This window comes from Bos javanicus, chromosome 28 (genome assembly GCF_032452875.1).
Source record: "Bos javanicus breed banteng chromosome 28, ARS-OSU_banteng_1.0, whole genome shotgun sequence".
Classification (NCBI taxonomy): domain Eukaryota; kingdom Metazoa; phylum Chordata; class Mammalia; order Artiodactyla; family Bovidae; genus Bos; species Bos javanicus.
Window position 1 is genome coordinate 25901295 of NC_083895.1, and position 17518 is coordinate 25918812.

Sequence of the window (17518 nt, forward strand, 5' to 3'; positions counted from 1 at the left end):
TTTCCCAGACAAGAATACTAGAGTGGGCTGCCATTTCCTTCTCCAGGGGATCTTCCAGACGCAGTGTCTCCTGCAAATCTTTACTACTGAGCCACCTAGGTAGCCCAATATTCATCTGCAGAAACTACTAAATATATACCTTAACTATTACATTGGACTCTTTAAAAATTTAATGATATTTGTTGAAAATGATCCAGATCCTACTGACCTCTGATGTATTTTTATCTGAAATATTTATTTTAAAAGGTAAACTGCAATTTCCCTCACCAGTAGCAACCAGTGTTTACAGCTTTTATATCACGTAGATATGACATGTTTTTGATAAGAAATGCTATGTTAGAATGTGTGTATATTTCCCCTCAGTTGTGTCTTTCTCTTTGCAACTCACTCGACTGTAGCCTGCCAGGCTCCTCTGTCCATGGAATTTTCCAGGCAAAAATACTGCAGTGGGTTGCCATTTCCTACTCCAGGGATCTAACCCATGTCTCATGGGTCTCCTGCTTTGGTGGGTGAATTCTATACCACTGAGCTGCCTCAGAAGACCGTCAAGTTAGAATAAAAACTAACGATTTAGAAATCAGGTTTCATGCAGGAACAAATTTCAGTCAAACTTAAGACTTTGGGGGAAATGATGGTTAACGGTTAATTCAGTCACAATGATTTAATAACTAAAGACAAAATCAGTTGTTAAGTCTTTTAAAAAGAGAGAAATATTTAGGCACTGAATAGAAGACCGATCCAAAAGACCTGTATACAGATTTACATATAAAGTCCACAGTTTTTAAAAATATACATAAAAATACATTTGTATGGAAGGTAAAATTGACAAGACATTATTTTCTTCAGGAAGTCTTCTTTAATTCTTTTGAGTTATGTGCCCTCCTATGTGTTTCACAGCACCCTTCCTTTTGCTTAATCTAGCACTTACCGTGCTATATCAAAAACAATTATTTATTTGTATTATACAACTGTTCTATATTTATAATCTTAACAAGGGAAGAAATCACATCTTTTCCTTATAACTGCATCACTAATGTTTATAACTGCACCATAATAAGCACACAGTAGGCACTCAGTAAATGTTTGTAAAATAAATTTTAAAAATTACATGACAGAAGTTCAAAACCTACACACTCAATACTGCTGTCTAAAATGTAAAAAACAGAAACTAAATGTGTGTGATCATAATGCTTCATATATTAATTACAGTTTAGTACTCTCATTTATAAACCTGAGTTCAGAGGTGGTATATGGTATGTAAACACATGCCTTATTTGTTTGGGTTTAAGGGTTCCTTGAAAAAAAATTTTTTTTGATAATCACTGACTTAGAGGGTTAGCATGATATGCAGCACTTAGGCTAGTCAGACCAAGTAAGTCTTTTCTTTTGGCATATTAGTGTCTCTATAATGTACTGTGTGAAAACTCAGAAACTACCCAATTTCTTGCCAGCAAATTCATTTATCTGGTAACACATTCATTCCTGACAGCAGGTACCAAAATTATCTTTCTTGTGATGCCATTTGGAGCACTGGGAGTGATTTCTAATTCAAAAGCTTTCCAAAGGACATGACATAAGGGAGGAACAAGTCATTTATATATCCTGAAAAGATCAGGAGAAATACAGACCAGTTCTACAGTTCTTAATCCTGTTCCAGATTTGGTCAGGAAGGAAATCCTTTTAGGAAACTTCTCCTAATTCTTAACTATGGAGCAGAGAGAAGAAATATATACAGCTGTCAGACATAAGGTGTCTTCTAAAACACAAATCTCTGATAAGCAATTTAGGTTCCACTATAGATGAAAATAAATCATCCCTGACAATTATCTATGACAGGTTAGGACCAAGTAAAGTTTTCTCCAAAGTAAGAGGTAAAAGAAAGGTAAGTGATTGCCCTAAGAACTCTCACTAAGAGATGCCTAAGAAACTGATAACATTACTACCCTACTTTTGAGTATGTAACAATTTCAAACAGGAACTCAAGTTCCTCATTATCAAATAAATTGAGTTAAAAGCTGCAGTTTCCCATTCAAACAGTGGTGGCAACAAAATCTCTGCCTTATGAATGTATAGTATTTGTATATATATTCCATAATCTAAACAACACACCAATCCTGGGAAACCAGCAGGCCATTATTTCAATCCTTATTTTATAGATAACTATCTGCAAATGCGATAAAGAGAAAGAAGACTTGTTCAAAATCACATTGATAAGAAGCAGCATAGAGGGAATTAGAATTAGTCTTTTTAACAATTCAATGCTATCTACAATTATGGAAGTATAAGCCTCCAGACTGAGGCATAAAACAAAACCAAATCCCCTTCTAAACAAGTTATATTACCATATCTACTGATACAGAAGTACACTAGAAACATCAGGGACTTTAGAGATAGATTTGTATTTCAATTCTGCTACTTACTGGTTTATGACCTTTGATACTCAGATTAAGGGGCAAGATATAACTATAAAAAGTTAAATGAGGAATTCATGTAAAGTGCTCACATGAATTAATGTACAAGGGAGGTTTTTCATCTTGTCTACCTCATGTAACTTCATATAACTTTTTGAACTTATTTTCCTTTCCCTTTCAGCTAGCAATAATTTAGGATCCTAGTTCCAGCATGGCTCCGTCAAAAAGGTCTCTGGACACAGAACCCCATAGGGTTCTCTTCAATAGAGACTGGGGCTTCTGAGCTACGCACATAAGTTACTAGCTGAAGTTCTGTCTGTAATTATGAAAGACAATTTCATAATTTCCTTTCCTTTTCACTTGTGGAAATTCCAATTTCCCTTCCCTTTCACTTGTGGAAAAAAACAGCTAAGGGAAAAAAAAAATTTTTAAGAGGTAATAAAGATAACCAGACAAGGAAGAGGGGAAGTGAATAATTAATTACTTGGGAAAAAGGTCCTGCTGACAAAGGATGGTTCACTGAAATAGGAGGAAAAGAGAGTCCAGAGGAAGGAAAGAATCTAATCACTCACTTAAATCCTAGGCAAAAGGCATACAGAAAAGTAGAGACCCATATCATGAAGACAGAAGATCTTAATAGCAGTTTACTGCAGAATCCAGTTTACCCTAAAGTGCTGCAAGAAAGCCTTGGACTAGGGAAGGCAAACATAATAATAACTTATTTCCCCCTAAGAAAAAAAATGGCTATCATAGCCTCAGCTATAGTAAGAGAAATGACTTGTTTTTCAGAAGAGCTTGGAAATACTAAATACAAAAGAAAAAAAGTTCAAGAAGTAGTAGAGAAAGGATCATTAAATGAACCAGGAACTTCATTAAAAGAATAAAAAGGAAAAAAAAAATCGTCCGTATGGGCTCTTTCTTACAGAGAACACAAGGCTTGTTTCCTTTACCCTTTATCACTAACCGTAATAGCAAGCAAGAAGGGTCTGAAAACACAAGAAGCTGTTAAGGGGAGGAAACTAAAGGTTCACGTGAGTTTTTCAGTCATTCTAGAGGCTAGAAACATATGTTCCTCCCTTAGGTCATGTCTTCCAAGATAGTATCTTAATATCAAATGGCAGAACAGAGATATACCAGCTGTCAGGGATGTCTCAAAACCATCTTTAATGTAACAGCTGAGACTCTACTTCTTTGAACTGCTATAACTTTGAACTGCTACAAGTGTAAAGGGTACTATTTCTTCCACTGGGAAGAAGGGCAGGAAAGAACAATAGGCAAATTAATGAATTATATATGGTTCCAATTTCAATTAGTCATTTGTTTCAAATGTTCTATTTTGATTGAAGTCATTAGTAGCCAATAGCAAAAAGAACATGAGTTTTAAATGTTCACAATCATAAGTAGGATGAAATCTCTTTTGTATTATGTCCACCTATAAATAACAAGTGTATTATTTAAATAACAAATCATGTTCTTCAGAAAAAAACATAAGGAGACTCTAATTCATTAGTATGCTATTGTTCTGCCCAACTATTCATAAATGCCTAACAAAGTCAAGTAAGACCAAAGCTCTAAATATATATTCTTTCTTTGAAAGGAAAATTTAGATAACTTCTCCAAATTCCTATAATATCTTTTATGCCAATCTAATTCTGTAATATAGTCATGTTAAAATAAACATCAACAATCTGTTAGTGGCAATGGGGGAAGAGGAAAATAAATGAACTACTGGACATACCCTATGTAATATTTCTAAAACCTTTAATGCAGTATGAAGAAAACTGTTGAAAATTCTTCTCTCAGAAGGGGGAATGCCGATCTTGTAGAGTTTCAAAAGATGTACCACAACCTCCTTAAAAAGTTCTACAATCTTGAGGAATAGCGGAGGTTCAAGTACTGACCACCAGTTTTCTGTTATTAAAGGGTGAACACACAAATAAAATAAAATTTAAAAAGTCACAATTTTCAAAATCATACTGATTTTTCCTAAAGCAGTGGCTCTTAACCCTTTGAAAATCTCAAGAAGATACATGTAATATGATATTTTATGTAACATTTCTAGGGTTGATAGACACTACTCCACATTCAAGTTAAAGAATACGGTTCTAAAAGCTCTCAAAAGCAAAAATAAAGTAAAAAATGTCTATTGAATTTACACTCTTGGTTTGCTAAGCTATATTAAAAACTTAACCACTATCCCTCATATTAAACCAGGTATTTCCAAGTGCTTCATAAATTAGGAGGTTTAATTTTTAAAAACACTAAAAAACTGTATTGCTCCGATATTTATAGATCTCTCCAACTTTTACCTTTAACTTAAAGTGGAAATGTGAAGCACCACCTGAATGCAAGGTACTCCTAAATATCAAATACAGAAACTGAATAATGTAAAGTATACCATGTCTGTCGTTCCCCATGTTCACTATTTATAGCTATTAACTACAAATATGACAGTCTTGTGCAGGAGACAGAAAGGAACCGGAAAACTTCAGACAACATGGCAACAATACACTTGTGAGTCCCTGCTTCACTCTTCTAACCACTCACTGGCTCATTCCCTCAGATTCCAGCATTCTACCCACTGCTTGTTGCTTCCTCTGCTCACTCTCAGCCTAAAACTTCTTGTACTGATTTTATTACTCTTATGTATCTCAGACTGACATATCTAACAAATACTAAATTAGGAAGGAGGAAAGCACTGCTACTAAATGTAGCAGGCAAACTACAACAGCCAACAGATAGAAATGAAATCTATACAATTAGAAAAATCAAAGCGAGAAAAGTTTATGCCAAAAACCCAGAGGAATAAGATCAAATGAAGACTGGAATCTCACATAGAGAGACATCAGAAAATTAGCAAACAAGGCAAAGGGCTAATAAAGTTCAAGGGGGATTTAATACCCAGGTTTGTTCAGTTTTAACTGTTCCCTTTCCTTTACTCTTTAACAATAAGATCACTCTGGAGTGAATCACTCTGGAAGTTTCTGTTCAGTCGCTCAGTCATGTCTGACTCTTTGCAACCCCATGGTCTGTAGCCCACCAGGCTCCTCTGTCCATGGGGTTCTCCAGGCAAGAATACTGGAGTGGGTTGCCATTTAGAGAAATATGAAAAACAGTTTTTATCTTTCCTGATATTGTCTCCACTGTTGTGTTTGATTAAAATTTTAATATTTAACATTCTTTGCCTCCAACAACTCTAACAACTAGCATCAGATGACTAGCAAAAAGTAATGAATTGAAAAACAGGTTTACCTTTCCCTGAGACAATGTCAAAATAATTCAGCATAGCAAAATTTCAAACAGCAAAAAAGTAAGAACCTAACGAGCATTTTCACTTAAAGAAAAAAGGTTACAAAAGAAAAAAGTATTAAAGTTCTTACCAAGTACTTTCAGCGGTGCCTTTTCTAAGTTCACAAGAGCTGTACCAAAGGGAATTGCTATTGTGGTGAAATTGTTGGAATCGCTCATCAGGGGACATTCTGGTAGAGTAAGATAAAATCTCAATGCTTCAACATCAGGTAAGGAGCTAGTCAGTTTAGGAATAAGATTCTTTTCCAAGCTAGCTGCCACCTACATTTTGACAAAAAGTAAAATCTACTTCATTTAAAATGAATGCATAGTCAAAAAAACAGAAAAAGAAAATCTTATACCACAGGAAACATTAAATGGTGAAGGGGGAAAAAAAAGAAAAGAAACCATCTTATGATGCATCAATGAATGTACTCTGGAGCACAATGAAAATTAATGACTACGCAATATAAGAGAATCTTTTTCTTTTAATTAATTAATTTATTTTAATTGGAGGCTAATTACTTTACAATATTTTGGTGATTTTTACCATACATTGACATGAATCAGCCACGGGTGTACATGTGTCCCCCCATCCTGAACCCTCCTCCCATCCCTCTGGTTATCCCAGTGCACTGGCTTTGACAGTCCTGTTTCATGCATTGACCTTGGACTGGTCATCTACTTCACATATGGTAATATACATGTTTCAATGCTATTTGTAAGAGAATTTTAAAAATCTTACGTATAAATCTCAATTTAAACTCTCTGCATCAACAGCTATGTAGACTTAACCAACATGGTAATGTTAAATAATTAAGGGTCTGCTCTGAACATCTGGAAAGATTTAAAGACGTCTGACAGCTAAATTACAAACAGTTTAAAATAATACCTGATTTAAATTCTTACATTAATTTATACAAAGACATCATAATAAAGTATATGAAACTATAAAGTTAATTAGGCAACAAAGCTTTAGAATAACATGGAATAAAAAACTCAACAGGGAACATAATACAAATACAAAATACTTTAAAAACAAACCTGCTGAGCTATCTGAGGATGATCAGGTTGTATAAGTTTGTGGAATAAAAGTCTAGCAGCATTCATGTCAACCCCTGAAAATCTAGTGCCCGTTCTATAGTGATCATCATTGCTATTGATAAAAAAAGAGAGGAAAAAAATGATAAACTTTAAATTCATTTCATTTATTTAATGACATTATTTAATATAATAAATTCAAAAATTTAGTATAACAAAGAACTGTCACTTACCTAACAGCTAAAAAACTTCCATTTAGACAACCAGATGAAGAAAATGTTCCATCAATTTCACTAAAAAGAAATTTAAAAATCTCCAAATCACAAAATGTGAAATGTTTACCTTCATTTTTTAATAAAAATTAAAGTTAAACTAATATTTAATGCTACAGAGCATTCCTCCAATCAACATTCAGAATAAATCAGAATTCTATAAATTACTACAGATTAAGTAAACCTTGACAGAGGTATTACTGTTCACCCTAGACTCTCTTGAACATTACTATCATCCTCAGATTCACCAAATAAATCTGATGTTCCTAAAAAAAAATTTTTTTATAAAAACATGCATATTTAACTTTCTTAATTCCACACAGTGGTAAATCTAATCTGCAAAGTTATTTTTCTGAAGACTACTCTTCAGGCTGTGAAGAAAAACTTCAATTTGGGAACATAATCTAGAACTAAAAAACAGCTGATCAGCTATAATCCCTCATCCCAAATACCTACACCACCTTCAACAACAACAACAACAAAAATTTAAAGTACTAAACAAGTCCATCTGCACGCAAAATTTTCAAGAAGGAAGTAATACTCAATTCTTCCAGGAACACAGATGTTAAAAGAAAGTGACCAATATAAAGCCAGAAGGAACTTTTTTGCAAACCCAATCTCTAAAGTGGCTATATTTGATATTTTAAGAACTGCATATTCTTATATATTTAAAATATATAACAATTTTAAATGAGATCTCCTAAAATATCCACTATTATAGAAATTCCAGACATTTAAACTTCTGTATATAAACCATTCACTAAATGATATTTAATGAAATATTTATTTAAATAAAAACTTCTAAGTACAGGTTCCTCTACCAAGGAGTTGAGAGATTTTGTCTTTGTGTAGACAAAACATTTTTCTTACTTGGCTATCTCTACAGGAAATCTTCCAGAGGGGTAGCTGAGCCATTTTTGAATTAAAGCTTCATTCACAGTCCAGATCTGCTTCGAAGGATCAGGATATCTAAAGTCATCTGGTGGCCCACAGTTCTAAAGTTTAAAATAAGTAGATGAGTTTGAGGGAAGAGGATTATATACAAAGCATTCTGCATCTGGAAGTTAATCTCTACTAAACACCTGAAAACAAAACTGGAAAAACAAACTGAAAACAAAAACCTGTCAAATAGATCTGAAAATATTTGTAGACTTGAAGAACAAAATTAAGGCCATACTTTGTAACATATAAAGAATACTAATATGAAATTATCTGATCTTATTAATTATTCATATGATTTCTATTACCTGGGGATTAGAATAATGTGAAAAGCTTTGATCTCCACCTGAGAAAATTCTTTTCACGCAGAAATATTCTTCAGAATCTGTAATTAAAATAAAATATTTAAAAATTCAAGATTTATATATATATATTTTTTTATAGCATCAAATATGCTACTGGACTTTCTCTTAATCTCTAACTTAATGAGACCTCCCAATCCTGGGCTCAATGACACAAAATGACTCAGAATGTTGACCAACCAAGTTAATGGAACATTAAATGACCCCACAAGCACTTCCAGCATTTGCTAAGCTTTTTGGTTGCTTTTTTACGTTTCTAAGTTTTGTTTTGGTTTGTTTTTTCAATTGGAGGATAAATTGCTTTATAATGTTTTATTGGTTTCTGTTGTATAGTCTTCTTTTTGATCTGCATGTCAAACAATGACATTTTTTAATCTAATCTAGATCTTTATTATCTCAATATACTTTAAACTGATGATGGTGTAAAAACTGAATCAAAGGTATAAAAGATAGCTCAGAAGAAAATAAAAAGTAAGAATATTCATTTTGGGGAATTCCCTGGTGTGGTCAGGACTCAGCATTCTCATTGCTGTGGCCCAGAGTTCAATCCCTGGTTGGGTAACTAAGATCCTGCAAGCTGTGTGGGATGTGGCCAAAAAAAAAAAAAAGGAACATTCATTTTAAAAAGAATGAAAACAAACAAGAAACAAGTATCAGTGTATGTTATATCTTGAGTAATGCAAAACTATTTTCTCTCTCAACAAAGCTATACAAAAGTAAAGTGACACACACAGCTCTTTATTAGAAACTATCAATAACATCCAAATCAGGTCCAAAAATATAAATATTAATAAACAAATTTAGTAGAAATAAAAGAAGAAACAATAAAGTCCCTTTTCAAAAAGACATTTAAAGCCTCTTCCTCTTTCTCTTCATCTCAAAATGGAAAAACTATCTATAGTATTAACAAAAATACCACTAGACTAGTATTTATAAGTATCACATGCCAAAACACTATAGCATCACAATGTATGTAACTTAAGGCTTTGTTGCTGTTGTTGTTTGGTCTCTAAGTCATGTCCAACTCTTATGCAACCCTATGGATCGCAGACCACCAGGCTCCTCTTTCCATATGATTTCCCAGACAAGAATACTGGAGTGGGTTGCCATTTCCTCCTCCAGGGGAATCTCCCCAACCCAGGGATTGAACCCACGTTTCCTGGTCTCCTACACTTGCAGGTGGGTTCTTTACCATTGAACCACCAGGGAAGCCCAACTTAAGTCTAGTTATTTCCAAACATAATCCATTTCTGTGTTCCTACTCCTGACCCTCCACTCTTCAGCTGACTAGACTAATTCTTCACCTGTATTATTTGTGACCATCACTGCTACAGAATTACAAATTCTTAAGGAAAGGATCATATCTGGATCATTCCCTACTATTAACCACAATGTTTTATTTGTAAAAACACTGAGTAAATGTTTAATATATAAAAATTACCTAGCTTAGAAAATACCAATAATAAGAGCTTCAGAGATCAGAACATTAATGACCAAATTTTCCACAACAAGAATGTTCTAAGGCCAAATATTTTAAAGAACAAATTAAAAGGGTAAATTTAAAATATTAAATAAACCAATCATTCAACTTAAAATCTTTCTCTACATCATCTTCCCAAGTCCACATGAAGTCATGTACTTTCTTCAAAACACTGAGCAGGATGTTATTCATTTGTTTCTAAAAGGTGATCCTGCCCTCTTTAAATAATCATCAAGTAAATGGATAAACTATAGTACATGAATAGGTTTCTGGGGGCTGTGAATAGGTCACCAAAAATTATTTTCCTTAATTTTCTTTTAATTACAACTCTAAAAACGTCTGTGGAACCTAGTCATTTGTCCTACGCAGCTTCCTGCAGATTGGATTTTGGTGATTATATCCTTGAGGATTCTCCTAGTATTTTCCTCAGTCTTCCATATATTTCTGTAAATTAGTAGTTGGATCTAGAGAGGATTTCATTAATTACTCAATTATTCTGACAAAATTATTACATGGTAGTGGACAGGGCTATTCTTCATCAGGAAGCACATAATGTATGGTTGTGTTCCTTTTTGTGATGTTAGTAACCACTGACACCCACAGACCATTAATTCATTGTGGGCTGAAAAATGATACACTAATATTACTTCCTCATCTTATGGTTGGACCATTAGCGTCCCCTTATCCACCACATTGCCCTGTAATAGGAAAGATTAATGCTTGTTCTTTTCCACTTATTTACTATTGCTTGGCCTTTTGAATTTGCATTTCTCTTTGATTATAATTTTTACATGTTTCTTAGTAACCTGGATTTCCTCACTGGGAATTTCCATTAACTACCTTTATCTATTACACGTCTAAATGTTTGTCCTATTTACTAGGTATCTTACTATTTTTCACACCAATATGTATGAGTACTTTGGCAACTACCTCAGGTTTTATCTGTTACAAACATTTTTCCTAAATAATTATTTAATTTCAACTCAGATTTCTTTTTCCATTAAATCAAATGTATTTGTTTTATTCTTTATGATGTGTTTCATTGCCATAATGCTAAGAAAGGTTTTTTCCAGCCTCAAATTACAGAATTATCTTAAGAACCTTTTTATATTTAACTTTAATCCATCTATAATTTCCTTTAGAATATATTGTTAGTTTAGGATCTAAACTGACATTTTGCTACCAATTCTCATGTGTTGAGTAATTCTTACCCCTTCTCCACATATTTATTAGTGATGCCCTCGTTTTAAAGTTATAAAGAGACACTATACCTCTTCTACCTATAACATACAACCCTCAACAACTTTAGCACTCCTCTCCACCCCAAGTGTTCTCTAAGCCTTTCTCATAACTTCCACTTCATAAGGTCCTTCCTATACCTCCAAGAGCAACTGCCAATCAACTGCAGTTTGAACCTGGAACAAAACCTATATACAATGCCAATACATGGATCCTCCTCTCCCTCCCCATGATTTCCCTTAAACTATAATAATCTGAATGTCTGTTTTACCAATAATCTGATTTAACTGTTACAGTTTTATATATACATTGTCATATTTAGGAGGGCTAGTTCACCTTCTCCTTACTCCCTACAAAATACATTGTCAGGAAAAACTGAGATAGGCTCTCCTGAACTTCCTTCCCCATTTACTGAGTCTTGTTTAGGGCCCTTTTCGGAAACATAGCTACCTAAAAGGTGTCTCTGAGCTATTTACAATTCTGTAAAGCATACTATTTAGGAGCAATACTGACAGAGATACAACTATCTATGTGCCTTTGATTTACAAGGAAAAGTAGCTTTTGATGATCTCTGAATCCCTTTGCACTCTTAGGACTTATTCAGAATCCCAAAGAGCTTAAAAGCACTAATACATACCATACCAGAACTGAAAATTAAGAGATTTAAAAAATACTCGTTGATTTATTTGAAAATGAACAAGAACAAAAGCACTGCATATTAACACAGACAACATTTAGTACTAATATGAAAGTCATTTTAACCTCAGGGACCCTCTGAGATAATACCACTTGCCCTTGAAAAACTATCAGCTTGTCCACAACATGGAAGAGCATAACTGAAGACACAGCATGCTAAGTGAATTTCATCTGCCTCGGTTTATACCTGACTGTGAAAAAGGTTTTCAGTATGTTAAAATCTTAGCAAAGTCCACTTCAATTTTAAGGGTGTGCTCCCGTGCCTTCACCTATATCTTGTTCTTTACTTTTGTGTAATCTGCCAAACCGCAAAAATTCTGCATCTTACTAGAAAAACTTTCTATACTACGTATCAATTTTATTGCCTTTCATTATTTAAGGGGAAAAAAAGAATCAAGACTCCTCACTTATGAATAAGCTAAAGATCTTTTCAATCACATTACCATTTACATTTATTTTGAAATGTTTTAATCTCACTTCAGTAAAACAGGTAATAGGTATTATTTCTCAAGCATCAAAGGTTACATCTTTTAATAAAGTGTTCCTATCTTCTCTCACAACTTTTTTGATTTCTGTCTTCCTGTTATGGGCTGAACTGTGCCCCCTGCTCAAATTCATATGTTGAAGCTCTGAGCCCCAGTACCTCAGAATATGGCTGCATTCGGAGACGGGGCCTTTAGAAAGGTGATTAAAGAAAAATGAGACTGTTAGGAAGGTGTCCTAACCCAACAATCCTGCTGCCTTTATAAGAACAAGAAGAAACGCCAGCAAAATACATACACACAAACACACAATCATACAGTAAGAAGGTAGCCATTTGCAAGCCAAGGAGAGAGGTTTCAGAAGAAACCACACCTGCTGACAGGGTAATCGTAGACTTCTGGCTTCCAAAACTGAGAAAATCAATTTCTGCTGTTTAAGCCACCCAGTCTGTGGTATTTTGGCAGTCTTAGCAACCTAACACACTTCACCAAATCAGATCCTAAACATAGAAAAACAGAACTTCCAGATACTTTATATGTGTTAGTGAAAATTCCTTTGAGATTTCCCAGAGAGGCTATGGAGAATCACAGAGATCTGCCATTTCAACATATAAAAAGAGATGCTAGAAATAATTACGCTGATTTGATGTGTTACTATTGTTAAGAGTTGCATGGGAAGAGCTGTCAAATCAGAAGGTTAAATTTATATGGTAAATTTAAATATAAAATGTTTACTTCTCTAAACTAATAAAAATATTTCAAAATGCAATTATTATAAATTTTTCTAATTTACATGGTAAACATAATATAAAAATTTCATCAATTAATAAACTGCAAAAAGTGTTTGTCTTATGAGAAGTCCATGGAGATTCAGTAATGTCACTGCTTTGGGGAAACAGTATTCAAAACTCATGAATAGTTTTGTCAAGTTTTCCCGTATTTATGAAAGTTCCAGTGGTAAGTGGCATCAGTTCTACCTTCACTTATTACCGAACTTTCATTTTTATTTACATCTATCTTCTAGGCCAGTGATTTTCAAGCCGGGTTCTACAAAAATATAGACGTCTAAACTCGACCCCTGATTTACTGAGTCTCTTTACTTGATCCTCTTGGTGTTATTTCTGGCATCAGGTCTCAGGCTTATCATGTTGTAACTCAAGGCTTTCTTCGTCTATAAAAAGTCATATTTATTCATCTTTATAAATCAGATGTAACAATCACTGACTTCTTTGTAAACAGGCTTAATCATCATCATTAGAAACATTCTTGTTTAAAAACCTTTTTGGAATACAGGCATAACTCACTTTACTGTGCTTTACAGATATTGTGGCATTTACAAATTAATGATTTTTATTATCAGACAATGGTTAGCATTTTTTAGTAATAAAATATTTTGAATTAAGATACATATATTTTTTAAAGAACTAATGCTACAGTACATTTAATAGACTACAGGATAATGTAAACACAACTTTTATATGTACCAAGAAACCAAAATATTTATCTGACTCACTTAATAGAGGTGTTCTGGAATCAAACGGCAGTATCTCCAAAATATGCCTGTAATGTGCTCTGTCTGTCACAGATACAACAGACACAAATTTCCCTGTTAAATTTATTCTTATTATGGATCCTCATCATATCCTTCCACTTGACAATTACCAGTAATAAATAAGCAACAGTTATTCTAAGCCACTGTCATCTACTGAATAGTTTTTGTTTTACTCTCACGCTTGTCTGAAAGCTTTTCTATAAGCTACAGGCCAGAGTCTGTACTATCGACAAATAAGGATAATCTCAGAGTCCTGTGAAAAGGACTGTACCTGGTATTTTAAATCATTTATATGTCAAGCAGACACCTGGGCACAGGTTTCTGAGGAGACATGGCTTAGAGAACTTTCAGAATACACCAGTGGACTACAGTAGGATTTCTCATATATTCTTTTTAAGCTGATAAGCCACTTTACGAAACTGACAATCCAAGATCTATAATGTTTAACTTCATTTTAATTTTCTGTTTTCTGGATCTCCCTTACAGAGAGTCATTTCTCCTTCTTCTAAAGTAATCTAATTCACATCAATTTTGTAAACTCTGCTTTGGTAGGCTGAAATGAAATGTTAAAAAAGTTTCTCTTCTCACTTCAGCTTGCCAGTATTTCCCAGAAAGGAGCTTATATCCTCACTTAGTGCCCTGATTTTTGCAGCAGCCATCTAGCGAACACCTCTAGATCACCCAACTCTGGGGGTCCAGTGGGCTTATGGCTCTAGGGTCCCACAAGACTATAATCAATGGAGAAAGACTTCTTAACTGACTACCACCCCAGGGCACAGCAAGAAGCAACAGACGAAGGTGTCCAATATTTTTATAAAAAAGGTGTATTAGTTTACCTAATACAGCTTTGGGCTAGGAGGAAGGCTTCTAATTAAATCCATATCTAAAGGCCTACTGTAATTTTCTCAGAAATCTCAGAAGTAGAGCCTTATCTATATGCTGTCCCTCTACTACACTCCAGAGCATCTGTATCTTCCAAAGGGGAGCTTGTATTCCCATCTGGTAATCCCATTGTGGCTATCACTTAATGATTCCCCTTCATTGCCTGGTTCTGGTGGACAGCTGGGTTTGTATCCTGGATCCCATGGGATTTTAACAACTGGAGAAACAGTTCTTGGCTGGCTAGCACAGCATGAACAGCCAGTGGAAACATACCCCAGTTTTCTGTGAAAAGGCCTTCAAGCTTGTCCTGGAGCTTTAGCAACCTACTGAGGTGATCTCTGGGAATAGAAGCTGGTGGATGCCATCTCTACACTTTCCTTCTATCTTGCTTTAAGTTGCTAGACTCTCCTGCAAAGGAAGCCTGTACCTTTAATGGGGCCCTGATTTACACAGCTGCTGCCCAGGAAACATCTCTAGGTTGCCTGGTTCTGCCAGCCACTGTGACTTTCACTTGCGGTCCCACAGGATGATATATATTTGTTTACTTAAAAGATGCTGCCTAAGAGTCTGGCATCCAATCAGCCTGAATCTAGGTACTTGAAACTTTCCCCTTTGAGAAACTGACAGGTCTCAGCATATACTCAACTGGGAGCCACTAAAAATAGGACAGACTTCCTGGACATTAACAAAGGTTTGAGAGACAACAAAGAGTGAGGGCAGGGTTGAACTATATTACAACACTACAATAATCAAAATGGTATGGTATTGGCATTAATAATAAGACATGGATCACTGGAACAGAATAGACAGCCCAGAAATAAACCAAAGCGCATATGAGCAGTTTATTTAAGATAAAGGAGCCAAGAATACATAATAGGGCATGCTAAGTCACTTCAGTCATACCTGACTCTTCTGACACCCCAAGTGTGCATATCAGGCTCCTCTGTCCATGGAATTCTCCAGGCAAGAATACTGGAGTGGGTTGCCAGGCCCTCCTCCAGGGGATCTTCCCTACCCAGGAATCAAACCCACATCTCTTTATGTCTCCTGCATTGCCAGGTGGGTTCTTTACTGCTAGCGCCACCTGGGAAGCCCCACACAATGGAGAAGGACAGTCTTTTCAACGAATAGTGCTGGGGAAATTGGACAGCCACATGCAAAAGAATGAAACTGAACCACTATCTTATACCACACACAAAAACCACCTCAAAACACTAAAGATTTTAATGTATGACCTAAACCAGAAAACTCTTAGAAGAAAACACAGGCAGCAAGCTCCTTGACATCAGTCTTGAGGATGACTGTTTGAATTTGACCAAAAAGTAAACGTATCAAAAGCAAAAATAAGCAATAGGACTGCATACAAAACTAAAAAATTTCTACAGAGCAAAGGGAATCATCATCATGGATTAAAGACCAAACCATTAAGATCAGAAACCATAAAACTAGAAGAGAACAGGCAGATCACTCTTAGACATAAATCACAGCAACATTTTTTGGATCTGTCTTCTAAGGCAAGGAAACAAAAGTGAAAATAAATGGGACTTAATTAGACTTAAAAGCTTTTGCACAGCAAGGGAAACCACTGACATAACAAAAAGACCTATTAGATGGCAGAAACATTTGCAAATGATATGGCCAATAAGGAGTTAATAGTCAAAATACATAAACAGTTCATATTATTCAACATTAAGAAAACAAACAGCCTGGTTAAAAAAAAAAATAGGCAGAAGACCTGAACCAACATTCTTCCAAAGAAGGCATACAGAAGGTCAACAGGCAAATGAAAAGATACTCAGCATCATTAATCATCAGGGAAACGCAAATCACACCAAAATATCAACCTGTTAGATTGGCTATTATCCAAAAGACAAGAAACAACAAATGTTAGTGAAGATGTGGAGAAAAGGAAAGCCTCATGTACTGCTAGTGGGAAAGTTAATTGGTACAGCCACTATGGAAACAGTATGGAGGTTCTTCAAGAAATTAAAAATAGAACTACCTTATGATCCAGAAATTCTACTTCTGGGTAAAACAAAAACACCAATTTGAAAAGATGTATGTATCACCATGTTCATTTTACAATAGCCAAAATATGGAAACAACCTACGTTTCCAGTGATGGATGAATGGATAAAGAAAATATGAGATGTGTATACATCTCATACACACACAAATAATATATACACAGCCATATACATGCAATGGAATATTAGCCATAAAAAGGGAAATATTGCCATTTGTGACAACACAAATGATTCCAAAGGGTATTATGCTAAGCGAAATAAGTCAGAAAAATAAAAAATAAACACTGCTTACACATGGCATCTAAAAAACAAACCACCACCAACTGAAAACAAGCTCATAGGTACAGAGAACAGATTAGTGGTTGTATATACTGCAAACGATCACCACAGTAAGTCTAGTTAACATTTATCACCAGTTACAAAACTATTATGAAACTGTTAAGATTTATTCTCTTAGCAAGTTTCAAATATGACTGGAAATTTGCATCTTTTGAGCCCCTTTATCCATTGTGTCTGCCCCTATCCCCAGCCACCTCTGACTGGGGCTCAAAAGGTACAAATTTCCAGTCATATTTTAAACTCGGTAGAGAGTAAATCTTAGTTTCATAACAAGAAAAAAAAATGTAACTATGGTGATAGATGTTTAACTACAGTTACTGTGGCGATCATGTGTAATATATACCTGAAATAAAATATAGTACGTCAACTAAAAAATTGTATCTGATTCTTGCTGATCCCCAAAATTCAATGAGAATTCAAACATACTACGTTTCCTTCTTTTGATAGTAATGTTGCTGTCTGCGTGGGTTCAGTAAGAGTATGTTCCCCTTTTCACTAGTTTGTACTTC

The 17518-nt window shown here is 34.7% G+C and overlaps 1 protein-coding gene across 7 annotated transcripts in view; it reads right to left on the reverse strand.

The window, feature by feature from the left end:
• Positions 1-17518, reverse strand: part of HERC4 (HECT and RLD domain containing E3 ubiquitin protein ligase 4) — a 127690-nt gene that overhangs the window by 41272 nt on the left and 68900 nt on the right. For 6 of the 7 annotated variants that reach the window (XM_061405120.1, XM_061405119.1, XM_061405121.1 and 3 more), the window contains 6 exons: positions 8260-8336; positions 7883-8007; positions 6974-7033; positions 6744-6855; positions 5792-5981; positions 4150-4322 (listed from right to left, as the gene is read on the reverse strand). In XM_061405120.1, coding sequence (XP_061261104.1) covers positions 4150-4322; positions 5792-5981; positions 6744-6855; positions 6974-7033; positions 7883-8007; positions 8260-8336 — 737 coding nt within the window. The remainder of the gene's footprint in view (positions 1-4149; positions 4323-5791; positions 5982-6743; positions 6856-6973; positions 7034-7882; positions 8008-8259; positions 8337-17518) is intronic. The other variant, XM_061405126.1, reaches the window with a different exon arrangement.